At 32.9% G+C, this 15,824-nt stretch overlaps 1 protein-coding gene across 1 annotated transcript; it reads left to right on the forward strand.

The window, feature by feature from the left end:
* Window positions 1-1,279: 1,279 nt before the first annotated feature.
* Window positions 1,280-5,651, forward strand: LOC134279939 (uncharacterized). The gene is made up of 2 exons (XM_062762345.1): window positions 1,280-1,375; window positions 4,241-5,651. Exon 2 carries the CDS (start codon window positions 4,242-4,244, stop codon window positions 5,238-5,240), a length of 999 nt encoding a protein of 332 aa, XP_062618329.1. The 5' UTR covers window positions 1,280-1,375; window position 4,241; the 3' UTR covers window positions 5,241-5,651.
* The last annotated feature ends 10,173 nt before the right edge of the window (window positions 5,652-15,824 follow it).

Raw genomic sequence — 15,824 nt, forward strand, 5'->3', positions numbered from 1 at the left:
AAAAACAAAAAACTCCTTCATATATTTTTTTGGAAAATTAAGAACTACCTAGGAATAATCTCAGTCACAAAAATTAGGTAATTCAATGACTGGGTACATTTCATATCTCATTCAGATAGAAGTTCTTTCACTGAATACACTTTTGCTCTTGAGAGTGACATATGAAACGGTCTGTCCGGCATGAGTCTTGTTTTATTCATATGAATAAAACGCAGTCTCCAGCACAAAAAGGATTTCTTTGGCTTTAACAACACCTGACCGTTTTGGATCCAAATCTTGAAATTCACCGAAAAAAAATCTCCGCTTCCAGACTTCCCAAAGATCTTACATTAGATGCCCCAGATTTAATGTAAGGGAAAACCTGAATCCTCCTTTCTATGTTTGTGAGAAATCCTTGAAACATCACATTTGGAACACCCTTAAACAATAAAAGAGAAAACTCAAGCATAAGGTATTGTTCAAATACAATTAATTAAAACTGTAAATTTTTGCGCTTCAATAAAGACATTTCATTTTTTTTCTCTAAAATAAAAAAAAGTCTTTTGTATCAATTACTCGGCCTATTTGGGGGGGGCTAATTTTTAATCGGGTACTTGGGTTTTGGTTTGAATATGTACATGTACCTTATTTATAAGTTTTAAAAAAAAAACTTTTTACTTATCGATGAGGGTGCATATATGTATATAATTATAAACCAAGACCCTAGTACCTGTGAATTTTTCCTCTCCCCCAACCCCCCAAAATCAATTTATTTGTAAATCTACAATGTACAACCACAATATATTTAATATTCTGCTGTAAATGATACTATGTATAAATTCAATTTTCCGCGAAAAAACAAATCTACCTCATTCTGAAGTATGTTCTGGTATTTTAACGAATTAGTGAATTGGTTACCATGGAAACTATGGCATTTATAATGAAAAAATTAGGAATTTTTACTTAGCAGAAATTGTATCACTTTATTTATATTAAAAAAAAAATTTTAAAAATCACAGAATAAAATTTTTCAATGTATCATTATCTGTACCAATAAAAGTACAATGTGTATTATACTAGCTGTTCATATATCAGAAGAAACTTTAAAGAAAAGTAAAAAATAGTGCACAGAGGACACCATTTTTGATGCCTTGTTGTGCATTATTGTGCATTACTACAGGTGCAAATGGATTTTCATTAGATATATTTAGGCCAATTATTCGAGATTTTGCAGATTGGACAGATTTGACACACACTAGCCGTACTTTCTTCTTTTCGGTGCACGACTTATCTTAACACACTGGCAGGTATGTATAAATTTCAGGTCAGACAATGTAACTGGTTAGAACTGACAGATATCATTTGAATTTAAGTCTGTATGTATTATATTCCAAAGGTGAGTGAATTTGATCTTTATTTATTATTTTGCATTTTTAAGGGGGAAAGTTTTGCCCTCTGAAAAATAATATGCTGTCTTAAAGAATTGAGATTGAATTATACATTTAATTACATGTACAAGCATGTAGAAATTCATAATGTAGGACAATTATGACTGAAGATACGATCTTTATAAAGAAACGTAGTGACATGTGGGTTTGTTTTTTCTTTATAAATATTTCTGCTTTAAAATCGATAAAGAAACAACGTTAGTCGATCAAAAGTGGGAACATGCCCTTTAACATTTTATTTTTCCAAATCATTTAGATTTAGATTATAAGCATCATTTTAATGACGGTGTCCAAGATTTAAATGTTCAATGATTCTTCTATTACGGGGGTGTTATTTAAAATTTGGAAAACAATGAAGTAAAATATTTGTCTAGATCGAAGTCAAACAAAGGTTTACAAGCGTGATCCAAGATATATTCATGCTATATTATTAAAAAAAATATCACCTTGTCATTCAGTACAATATTTGCTTTAAGTGAATGACAAAATTCCTCAAAATCTGTTTTGTAAACTATTACAGTTATGTATGAAAAATATTTAAAATTTTAGTAACATTCATGATTTCTAAACCAGTTTCTAAAACCTTTTTAATGCTTCCATGACAAAATATGATTGATCTTTTAATTATTTTGATTAATCATGCACTGATGTCCATACGAAGAATTTCTTTATTATATGCAATTATTTATATTAAATTTGACTTCATTTTGTGTTGAGCCTACCCCAAGAAACATGAATTGATCATGCCGAAGTCCTAGCTAGTATAAACATAACTAGAGGATGATTCCTTATCGGACTAATCATGGCTTGAAGTTTTTCGTAAGATTTAACTCATACGTATAATAGATATGTTTCTATGTTAAATGTCAGGGGCCTTTATTTATGAGGGTCGTTAAACAGTTTTGTCCTTCTCAGTCCTCCAATAAAAAAAATATAACTTCAATCACTTGTACCAACTCATTGAATTCCTTATCGACCACACCGTCCATAGGATTTTGAAGATTTGTGAAATTTTGAAAGTACCCTACACTTGATTCTACTTTGTATCATCACAGGGAAACAAGTAAATAAACGGCAGAAATAAGAAGCCAATTTAAAGCCTCTCCTTAATCTAAAAGAAGTAGGCATATATATATATATATATATATATATATATATATATATATATATATATATATATATATATATATATATATATATATATATATATATATATATATATATATATATATATATATGGATAACAACAGCTGTAATATGGAACAGACCACACCGTCCCTGCAGAAAAAGTAATCAAAGATTTTGAAGATTCCATGATAAATTTTGTAAACCAAATACCACATATTTTTTTTAGTGAGTTATGCATGCCAAGATCAATATCCATGCAAATTTAGTTTACTTAGGACTCAATAATACTTGCGAATCAGATAGAACATTCTATGGTTGTAATGATATTGTCCTATGGACCCAGTTTAGCGATAGCATTCGAAAAATACATTTTTTTTCTGCGACAATAAACGAAATTCACCTCAAAAGGACAAAACCTTCATAATTTGAAAATTTTAACAAGTATTTTCAATGAAATGTGACGATAAGCTCAAAAAGATTCTGAAAGAATATAAATTTTGAGCACCTCTGAAATTAGGAGACATGGAGAAGTAAGAATCCCCTCTCGACCGCCATATCCGCCTTGTGCTCTTTTTCGTGATCGTATAAACGAGAAAATCCGTAGTCAATTCATTATCGAAACTATTTTTAAAACAATTTGTATGAGAGACGTCAGTCAACATCAATCAAAATCATATCCCATGACAGAATGTATTTGCAAACAAGGTCATACTATTAACCATGGAATTTGCAAAGTGTTGACTTAAAACGATATTGTAGACACACCTTTAATTAAACTACAAATTCAACTTGTTTTTTCCACAAAACTGCATTTTAAGAATTGTTGGTACGAAAAATAAGTAATTGAAACAAATCTGAAACCAAAGATTTCGTAGAACTCGCGCGGAAACGAACGTGTGAAAACAGACAGATTTTATTAATTAAGACCTTGACCTTTTGACATCAAAATCTCTAGGGTTCTTTTTATGCCATGGAGAGTTGCTATGCAAAATTTCATTGCAAAAGCTCAAAGGGTTCTTGAGATATTGCGCGGAAACGACAGACAGAAATACAGCTAGATGGACGGAAAGACGGACCCAAATTAAAATCTCCCATTTTCAGTGATAGCAGGGAACAAAATGAGACCTGCACTAAAAGTTTAAACTAAAAACTGTACTTTCAAACTCAAAAAAGGATAAGGAAAGACCCCTTTTTGGCCCCTGGTATCTACCAAAATTATATATTTCATACACTAGTATCACATGCATCTTGTGTGTAAAAATCTTAAATAGGTAAGCTTGTACTCTATGTTTTCCGAAGAAAAAAGTATATCAAATATGATGAAATTCCACCAGAATTGAGAAAATTCTGGAAAACGTCCTATTTCTGCACCCTCCTGTGGCCTCCATGTATGCTTTGAATTAAAATTAGTGCTGGTTTTAAACCATGCATCAATTTAAGTTCTTATCTACAAACTATCACAGTTTTAACTATGATTTTTAAGGAGCCAGATTCAGCGGTTAATACTTTGTCCTTTTCTCCAATTTTAAACAGGGGATAAAGTAATGTTACTTGCAAATACATTACAGGGAAAATATCTATGCATCGTTAGAAATATATTTATTGATATTTTTTTATTAAAAAGGGGATTGTTTGGAAAAAAAATGAAATTTAATTTTGAATGATTACATTTTTTTTAATTACAGTATGGCCGTGTATTCTCTTGCTCAAGTTGCAAATGCTCGTTGTGATAAGTGTGGATCTGTTGACAGCATTCTTAGTCCCTGTGAAGTATGCAAGTGTGAACTATGTTTTGACTGTAAGGAAGAGAAGAATCATCATCACAATCTACCAGAAGTCGTGTCCATACCGGAAGAAGTGACGAATGGTTTAAAAACAAAAACGCTTCCTTGTTCTTTGGAAGGCACTGTGTATTCCTTATGCGTTACTCACGCTTCAAAAGAACCTTATTTATGGTTATATACCTACCAGAATTTGTGTAAAATGAATATACAGGGACATAAAATAATTACATTTGATATCGATTGTAGCGATATGTCCAAATATGCTAGGAGCATTGATGCCATGACCAACGGGAAAGTATTGCTTTCTTTAAAAGAAAGCATTTTATGTGTAAACAAAAAAAATTCATTGTCTACTTTTATTGATTTTAAAATACATAACGCAAATGTGTATGGAATCCACATAGCAGGTGATAATAGTGTGTTGGTGTGTCTTCAAGGTGGAAAGATTGGTATTGCATATCTATCTAAAAAAGGGAAATTCTTGAAGTTTATATCCACTGAAGAAGAGGTTCCGTTAAGGATACAAGAACTTTCAGATCGTACATTGTTAATCCTATCTAGCAGATCCCTGAAGTTTTATTGGCAAACTTCTTTTCGATTTAGTGAAAATGTGCTAGATTGGAAAAGTGGAAGAGGAATAGATATGTGTTTAACCAAACATGAGAGAATCTTGATTGGAATTGAACAAAGCAATGAAATTCTAGTGTTAACACAAAGCGGTAGCATTGAAAATGAAGTGAGATTAGGAGAAACTTCTTTTGAGAGTGAAATTCAGTGTATGTACATTGACGCTGCCGATAGACTTTGGGCATATGTCTGTTCAGGGGAAATAGTTGTGATAGAAGAGGTCTCAAAATTAATACGAGAACACCCTAGAATTTTGGAATCCACCCAGCTTTGAAAAAGTGAAACCCGTATAATTTCTTTAGATTTATAGCCCCGCTTGAAAGCAGGGGGTATACATTGTGACCGGGATATCCGTCCGTCTACGTTCATCTGTCTTTCTGTTACGCTCTGGGGTACCCTTCTCTTATCCGCAACTTCTCTTATACTACTAATTGAAAATTTATGAAACTCTCACGGGGTCTTCGTTACATACAGTGTATTGTTATTGTGCACCTTCTATGTTACTTTTTGATCGGACACATATTTTGGGTTTCCCATGGCAAAACATGGACTGTGTCATTCTTTTTTTTAGTATTGAAGGGTATCCACCTCTTATCCGCAACTCCTCCTACATCACTGAATAAAATTTTATAGATTCTTTATAATAACATAATGCTGTTGTGTACCTCCTATTTTACTTTCTGATCTTACACATTTCTTATAATAATAATTATCCCAGTATAATCATACGGGAGACGGAGGTTTCATTTTTGATATCTTTGACAGCTGCTTTTTTCAATCAAAATGGAACTCGTAAAACTTACCTTTTCATTGGTCATTTGCAAAATTATTTTGTTAAAAACATTCCAATTGTACACACAAGTATTCTGAAATTGACATCACAAAGATGCTTGAGTTTCTGTTGACAATATCAATGTTGTTTTTGGAGCCCAGGTCTTAAAACAATCTACTAGTATTGGAATTCTCATGGGTACCAAACGCGCCCTGTTATTAGCAGACTTTTTTGTATTCATACGAAGCAGAATTTTTATCCAAAATATTGTACGTGAAAAGAGGAAAACACTTGCTGTGGCCTTCAACTTTAGATATATCGACGACGTATTGTCAACTAACAATGATAATTTCCAATCTTATTTCGATACGATTAGCTTGAGATAAAAGATACCACAGAATCTGACACATCTGTCTCATATTTGGATTGTTTACTTTAAAAAGACGTTAATAGTAATCTAATAACCAAGCTTTATGATAAATGTGCTGACTTAAAATGTTCAATCGTCAACTTCTCTTACTTTTGCAGCAATATACCTTCATCGCCTACATACAGGGTTTGTATCTCTCAGATGTTCGCAACGCCAGAGCTTGTGCTACGAACGAACAATTTCTAAAACGAGGTTAACTATTGACAAACAAGTTGATTAAACAAGAATATCAGCAATCTCGTTTAAAGTTACATTTCGTAAGTTCTATGGTCGATACAATGACCGTGTCAGGAAATACAATTTATCATTGAGTAAAATGCTGACTGACGTCCTTTATACTAATTGTTATGCCATTATTTGCACACTGAATTGTCGATGGATTTATCCGTTATTTCCCGATCATGAGAAAGATCGAGTACACGGTGGGTGTGACCGGTCAGCAGGGGATGCTTACCCTTTCATAGCACCTGATTCCACCTCTGATGTTTATGAGGTCCGTTTTTGCTCTATAAATGAGGTCAGTGTTTGCTTTGCTGTCTAATTCTGAATTGTTTAGTGGATTTCAGAGCTTGAATACTGTTACAAGTGTTCGTTATCTCCATACATTTCATTGTAAATAATGAAAGGTTTTGACAGTTTAAAGATAATATTAAAGCCGCTTAGTCCGATTTTAATCGCGAAAAAAATATATTCTTCTTGAAAAATAATTGTCCATAAATTGTTTCAACTTTTGTCAAATTATATCCCCAAAGTCTTTTTCTTTTAAAAGATACCAAAATTCAAAAGTTAAAAAAATAGTTTTTGTTGGGTCACACAAAAAATAATCCTATGACGATATCGCTATTTGCAATTGCGTGAAATCACCTTATCACTTATATCTCATTCTGAAGAACAGACCCGAGCATTTCTTTTTTCACAACAAAATACTTGTACCTGTACACGAACAATTTTTTAGCCTTCGTTACTATACTTCCTTTAAAAAAAATCTTTAAAAATACAATGTATCTGATTTTCTTTTATTCGTTTAAATAATGTGCATATCATTATAAAAATTACTGTGAATTATATCCAATTAATTTCATATTTTTTAAAAGATATGTTATGACTTAGGCTTCTAAGTACTTATGAAAAAAAAATACTCGGGTTTGTTCTTCATAATTTAGATATAACCGATAAATTTATTTTTTTCGAAGGGGACTTCACGAAATTATCTTAACTTCCCGTCAGGAACTTCAGTTTGTCAATAAGGTTTTTGATGTATGTTTTAGTTGTAAGGATTGTCGTAATAAACTATTAATCAATCTTATAATTTATTTTTATACATTTTTTATGAAGGATATGGAGATAACGAACAGTATTCAATCTCAAAGTCCATTAAACAATACAAAATAAGAGCAGAGCAAACACGGACCCCCGAAACATCAGAGGTGGGATCAGGTGCCATGGAGGAGTAAGCATCCCCTGCCGACCGGTCTCATCCGCTGTGTGGTCCTTGTCATGATCAGGAAATAACGGAAAAAATCTGTCGTCAATTTAGTGTATAAATAATGGACTAACAATTGGTATGAAAAACGTCAGTCAGCATTTTACTCAATGATAAATTGTATTTCCTGACAGGGTCATTGTATCGACCATAGAACTTTCGAAATGATGACTTTAAACTAGACTGCTGATATTCTTGTTTCATCAACTTGCTTGTCAATAATTTACCTCGTTTTAGAAATTGTTCATAGAGCATGCTCTTGCGTATCGAATCAACTGAGATATATATTCCGTATCCCTGCATAAGTTTTAGAAAAGAAAGTCATCACGTTTATCATATAGCTTGGTTGTTGGATTACCATTAGTGTCTTTTTCAAGTAAATTATCCAAGTATGAAGCAGAAGTGTTGGACTCTGTGGTATCTTTTATCTCAAGCTCACCAGGATATATCGTATCGACGCAGGAATGGAAATTATCATCATTAATTGACAATACGTCGTCAATATACTAGTATCTAAATGTCTAGTTGAAGGCCACAGCAAGTGTTTTCTTCTTTTCACGCACAAGGTTTTGCATAAATTCTGCTTCATATGAATATAAAAATAGGTCTGCTAATAACGGAGCGCAATTGGTACCCATGGGAATTCCAATAGTTTGTTGAATACCTGGTCATCAAAAACCACATAGATATTATCAATCAGAAACTCAAGCATCTTTTTGATGTCAACTTCAGAGTACTTATGTGTGCAATCAGAATCTGTTTTAACAAAATAATTTTGCAAATGACCAATGACGAGGTAAGTAAATTTACGAGTTCCATTTTTATTGAAGAAGCAGCTGTCAATGATATCAAAAAGCCTGGATTTTAATTTGTCGTGGGGAATTGTTGTGTATAAAGTTGAAAAGTCGTAAGTTTTTAAGCTGTTGATTTTTGTAAAGTCTTGTGATTTCAAATTGTCCAAAAGTTCTTTAGAATTCTTAAGTATCCACATCTGATTCACACCACTTCTTGAATATACAGTTGCACAGTACTCTTGAAGTTTTTCCTTCACTACTGTCAATATTTTAGTGAGGAGTAACGAAATAGGCTTGGTTGAACATTTACTGGAACCTGCAATGTATCTTTGTTTGTAAGGATTCTTATGAAGTTTCGGAATCCAATATTTATAAGGTAGTTCAAATTCATTTTGGCTCTGTGGAATATTCAAAGTATTCAAAACTGACAGGTGATTTTGAAGAATTTCTTCCATAGAAAGGGAAGTATGAGTATAAGTAGGATTACCACCTTTAGAATTAAATCCAAGTCTTCTAGAATGCAGTTTATATAATGAGCCTTACAAACGAAGACAATGTTGTTATAATGACGCACTTTTATTGTGTAAGATAATATGTGCATGTTTCGGATTAAGCAGCTTTAAGTACGCGTATGTATCGTTTTTGGAGCAAATCATATGAACATGTAAAAACTGGTAGTTTTACGCTTTTCTCTGATAAACGGAATGGAGATGACATATTTAAACTTAACCTTTGCCGTACCAGTTCACAATATATATTTTATTTACCTTTCTTGACACCGAAAGCCTCGTGTTGCAACTATTCAGAAGAGCATATTTGCTGATCGTTAAACTATACAGCTCAACGCACTTTCTAAGCTCTCTTGGCTTATTGCACAAATTAAGGTCACATTCTTTTTGTAATAAAATGAACATTATTGACCTTTTATACGAGACATAGCCCCAATAAAATATCTCTTGTTAAAGGTACATATTCTTTAAATTCATAATCTTAAAGTTTTAAAGTCGATCCTTTAAATGGGACTTCATTAATAAATGATATGATGTTACATCTGTATAATTTCACCATAGGTATTTACAAATTAAAATTTTCCAGCTTTCTTTGATACTATTTAGTTGAAAATTTTAAATTCTCATATAAAAGATAAGTATTTTTTCGAGTTATGTTGCACATTTTCCTTACGCGTCGTGGTTTTGTCGAAATGTAGCACCGAAAAATGACAATGCTGCATAAAGAAATCAATCCAAAAAACAGGATATTGATCATGTTTTAAAATTGAAAGTTGTTACCATTGAAAATAAAATTCTTTTACATTTACGGTCTGAAACTTTAGAATTTTGCGGTCGGATCCATGTATCTTTTATGATGCTAAATTCAGAAAATAAGCCTAAAAATGCCAGCTTTTTAACATGAAAAGCAGGCGAACAAATGAGAAAATATGGAACGCCGGGACTGTCTTATATGAGGATTAAACATTATATGCAGTATTTCCTTCATTATATGCGGTACTATTTTAATTATATGAAATAGTTTTTACATTATATCGTGTACAACTTCCATTATATGCAGTACTTCTCTCATTATATGATTTAGATATGTCATTATATTATGTACATATATCATTATATGAAGTGCTTTTAACATTATATGCTGTAGTTCTAACATTATATGCAGTAAACACAACAATATATTAAGTACTTCTTACATAATATACAGTATATTAATTATTATGTGTAGTATTTCTGTTATTATTATGATGCTGATCGTTAAATATTATGTCCGGTCCAGTTAGCATTCCGTGCAGTAGATTTTGCATTTCGTTATCCTTATGATGTAGACACAGCATTATGCGGTGCTTTCTTCTTTATGATGATGATCTTTCGGAAGCTATCCTTCGGAACCCCCTTGTTATTGCCTGACGTCACGGCGTCAGGCTGTATAAGGATTGATAATTGCTTGATCCGAAAGTAATAGATCATACCCAGAGAGCTAGATTTTGTGCAAGCTGATTTACATTGGAAATCTTTTACCTGCATTTTAAAAGAAACTTTTTTCAGGGAATCAATGATTTTACTGATGCAAAATAGTGCAGTATTTACTTTGTTTACTCTGTTTGCATGAAACAGATTATTCCATGTGATTTACCGTTTCAACGTGTCCGTGTATCTTTGTTTCTGCATTTCTATACTACTGGATCAGTTCATTTATGTTCTACAAAAGGGGTGAATCGCTCTTTTCGCGCCAAATGTCACGATTCAGCGATCTTCGCGCCTTTTCTTGGATTGTTCTATTGTATGAATAGGGGTGCTAACTTCCATGGAATTAAATAAAGTTTGTTATTGTAACCTCCATCTTCTTATGATTCAGAAATTCTATCTACAAATCATATCTTATTCCTTAAAACAAAATATGAATCGTATGTATCAGAATATGGACATGCAAAACAAAAGAAATGATTTCTCTAATTTGTTTCCCCTCTGTTGGTTTATTCCATATTTTAATGGACTAGTCCAATCACCACAAACGATCGACGCAGTTCAACCAGGTTCCAGACAATTTACCTGTGCAAAATCTTGAATTTCTTTTCCACAAAGGCCTGAATGTTGGTTTTACCTATTTCGTTCTCAAAAAATTATAGTACCCACGTTTCAGAAAAAAAAGATCAATGGACACAAACTACTAATGTTTACTTCACTGGAGAAAATGCTTTCCTACAACATATGTATTTAGCTATATCCATTCTCTAAAATGTTCACAATGAATGATTTGACAACAGATTTCACAATAGGTGTAGCTTTAAATTTAGATCCAGGGGTAGATCAATCTACTTGCAGAAAAGTCAATCGCATCATCTCGGGTCTTTTCGTCAGAGGTCGAAATATCGACATCATCGGATTTAAAATATTTATATATTTCCTGTTCATAGTAAAAACGGAGTTAGAAGTCCCTTTTATAGTATATTTTAGATAATATCATTACATTGAACTAGAAAACTGACCAGTCAGCAAGGGCCCCGCCATGGGGTAGAATTAATAGGGTGCAGCTTACGGAATGATTAAAAAATGTACGAAGAATAAGCAACATCAACTGTATTCTTAAAATTTCAAAATAATTCCTGAATATTCAAAAACCTGAAAATAATATCCTTGTACTTACATTAGGCAGTAAAGAACAACTTAATGTATATTTAAACAATTATGAAGAATTTGTGTTATATAAAATGCCAGCCTTCAGTTGAATGAATGCAAATATCATGAAGGCTTGACCTTAACTTCAAACAAACAGCAGTTGCAGACAAAGGTTTTCATTAATCTTAAAGTGACAGAATAAAGAAAAGCCTACTAAATTTTCTGCAGCTGGCTAGATAATTAATCCCAAGGGATTAATTGTACCTCTCTCATCATTTTCTTCTAAAGTACAATAAGAACTTTTTCAGTATTAATGATAGAATGGGGTTTTTATACAGCTATTCTAAAAATTAATATGCTTGAATTAACATAAAGTGAAAAAAGTAAATCAAAAAATGGTTCAAAAAATCTTCTTTAATCTATTTCTTGTTATTAGAATTCAATGAAATCATAACTATTTAACAAATATAAATTATAAAAAATTATAATATTTAAATCCACATTTCAGAGTGTTCATAGCATTCCAAATTGACTTAACTTCAAAACAAACTTCATTTGCAGACAGAGGTGGTAATTCATCTCAATTTGACAGATAAAGATAATGCTCTGGATTTTCTTCAGGAGGAAAGCTAATTAATCCCAAGGGACTCATAGCAGCATTCAGTTTTACAATAGGAATATCTTCAGCAGTTATCTCTCTTTGCCAATGCTTTTGTATATAAAGTTAAGGAATCTACCCCACCACCCCAGCTCCAAACCAGGGGACATAGAGAACCAAACTTAGCATCAAAATATGTATTTCTGCCTACTGAACTATCATACCAAATTTGTACTTGATAGGACAACCATAAAAAAAGTTGCCCATTCATTCTTATGCATAGTTAAGGAATCTACCCAACCACCCCAGCTCCAAACCAGAAGACATAGAGAACCAAACTTAGCATCAAAATATGTATTTCTGCCTACTGAACTACCATACCAAATTTGAACTTGATTGGGCAACCATAAAAAAAGTTATTAGAAAAAAACAGAAAATTTGTGGACGGAAGAGTGACAGACGGACAGACAGACAGACAGACAGACGGACGGACAGAGTGATTACTATAGGGCACCCGCAAATCCTTGCGGGGCCCTAATAAAGTTAACTCCATATTACACAGAAAATAGGTCTACATACAATATCCATGCTTTTATTTCAAAGTTTGTGAAAGGGGGGGGGTGTCATGGCGTATAAATTAACAATACATTTGTGGTCTCCTTCCCTAGATAAGGCCCGAGGAGTGGGACCGAGGAGTTGCGATTGGCAGAAAACCCACATACGTTAACCATTCTGTTAACAACTCTTCAGAATGCAGCAAAGGCATCGTTCTTTTACAAGTTAAATAATTAAATATTTTTACAAGGTTCTCAAATAAAAAGACATATTTCAAACACAAAAAAGTATTGCTCAAAAGGTTTATCACTTCTCTTACAGATATTGATTGATTACGTCAGGCAAGCTTTTTGAAAAGCTGTTACTTGTATTTAGAAAGTTTTACTTTTTATGCGCCCGAATTTATTCGGGGCGTATATTGTTTTTGTTCTGTCTGTCTGTTTGTCTGTTTGTCTGTCTAGTTGTTGTCAACTTTAACCTTTGTCATATCTTTTGAACTGTGAGAGATAGAGACTTCATATTTGGTGTGCGTACTCCACTAGTTAAGCACTTTCAACTAACACCGGTCAATGACCTTCTGGCCTTGACTGTGACCTATATGCTAAAAATAGCTTTTTCGAACTTTCACCATACCTTTTTAACCATAGGAGATAGAGACTTAATATTTAGTATGTATACTCCACTAATTAAGTTGTTTCAAGTACCAACAAGGTCAACGACCTTTTGACCTTAAATGTAACCTATATGCTAAAAATAGTTTTTTTTTTCAAATTTTCGCCATAACTTTTGAACCATAGGAGATAGAGACTTCATATTTTGTATGCGTACTCCACTACTTAAGTGATTTCAAATGACAGCAAGGATAATGATCGTGTGACCTTGACTGTGACCTAATTGCTAAAAATAGCTTTTTCGAACTCTGTTCCCACCGGGTGCATAGTGTTTCACAAACACATCTTGTTTCGTTCTTAGATATGAGTAGTAATTGGGAATCAATCACACGTAAGCGGAATAATCATGCATGTACCACAAAATATTTATCCCTATATATAAAACAAACAAACAAAAAGAAAAAAAAACAACGTAAACACGCCATAACTTTAAAAACCTATTATTTGGGGGAGGGGAGGGTCGATGACTTCTATAGTGCTTCAAACCTCTGACTTTTCATGCCAATTTAAACACAAATTCGCGATTATCGGGGGGGGGGGGGGGGGTGCCGGCGTTTTCCGAGGGGGTCCAAGGTTACTTTTTTCTTGCTTTAGATTCTTGGAATTGAAAAAATTTACATATGCAAAAGACGACACATCGATGTGGTCTAAACAAGTATTTCAATCTACAGCCAAACATGCATTTGAATTGTTCAGGTTTGATACGAATTTCTGATTTGATATTTTTTTGATGACGTTCGTGATTTTTGGAGAATAATGTACGCGGCATTTCTTTGATCTCGGCAATAATCGTGGTAGAATTGGCCATTACTCATTGCAGAAGCACAGGCTGTTAAGTCGCTTAAAAAAATTGAGGTGTTAAAAAAATAAAGGTATGGAACTCTTTTCATAGGGTACCTACTTTCGCTAATGAAATTCTTTTCAATCAAATACTTTACAATATGAGTAAAAAAAATGCAGGTCATTTTTAATTTCAGAATATCTCGAGAAGTGTTTGGAATTTCGAAATGAGCTTTGGTAGAAATGAAGATTGTTTATTTAATGAATAGATTTAAATAAAAAGTAAAATCTTTTTTACACACACACACAGAGGCCAACTTTTTCAATGCCAAATTCTTCCGGTACCAACTTTCCTGCTTTCTATACTACATTTTCCTTGATATTAACTTAGTGTACTATAAAGTGGGGGGCCAACCAGCCTTTCAATGAACATTTCCAATAGTAAAAGTAATGTTGGCAAAAAAAGTGGGGGGGGGGGGGGGGCAGCCCCCCCCCCCCCCGGCACCCCTGTTGCTACGTGCCTGAATTATTTAATGTAGTAGCTACTGACCAAATGGAACTACATGTATCAGAACATTGTCTGAAGAGATAGTACCTAACTTTAATAATACATCTTGAATAGATAATAAGCACTGATCGAATATACATTAATAAAAGAATATCAGGAAATATATTTCAAATATACAGTGGGGGTCAGCAACTTTTACACAAGCATTTAAATTTGTCAATGAGAATTATATGGTTCTAGAAAAGATTTACCATCACAAACTGATAATTTAACATTCCATCTTTAAGTACACATTTCCGTAGACAACGAGAAGAAATTGGATTAGAAAACTAGGGTCGGCCTTTCCCTATGGAAGTAATGACAATATCGATAGTGTTGAAAATCTTTCAAGTAATACACTGTATCACAATGTAAATGTGATGGGACTTTTAAAGCATGCACAGAGACGTAAGCATAGCCTAACAATAATCTTTTAAAACAAAATTATGTGGAAAATGAGACATGAAGTTGACGAACAGATATAAAGCTCAAAAGACCATTGAAACAATACAAACAAATTAGGATCAGAGAATACTCGGGCCTCTAAATGAAATCATCAAAGATGGTATCAGGTGGAGGAGTAATTAAGCATCCCCTGCCAACTGGTTACAACCATTGTGTGATTCGTGACATGATTGGTCAAACTGAAAAATTCTTAGACAGTTAAAAAAAAAAGTAAACTTCAAAGGTTATGTAAAATCATACGTTTCTTTTAATTTCCTTTCTAGACAAAATACCAAGAAGGGTATCTACAGGCGAATAACAAGTTTCTTGATAATATCAGGTTTCAGATAAAATCAGATATACTTGTATTACCATCCACAAGTAAAATGTTAAATTTAGTAGTTACCACTTGTGTTTTATATCAAATTAAAGATCATTGAATATCATTTAAGAAAAATGTCATCGTGAGATTTTCTGGTCAAGCGTTGTTACTAAAAATAGATTCCGAAATGTAACGGCATTGTTCTTGTGTGTGACCACTTTTCTGAAGTAAATATTTTGCATCATTGAATAGTTTGCTCAAGATACATCTAGAGGAAAAATTAACAATTATTTCCCTTTTTTAATTTATTTCATATTGCATTTAACACATATTT

Source organism: Saccostrea cucullata, unplaced genomic scaffold, assembly GCF_032062105.1.
Source record: "Saccostrea cucullata isolate Sc308-1 unplaced genomic scaffold, CSIRO_AGI_Scuc_v1 ctg1860, whole genome shotgun sequence".
NCBI classification, from domain to species: domain Eukaryota; kingdom Metazoa; phylum Mollusca; class Bivalvia; order Ostreida; family Ostreidae; genus Saccostrea; species Saccostrea cuccullata.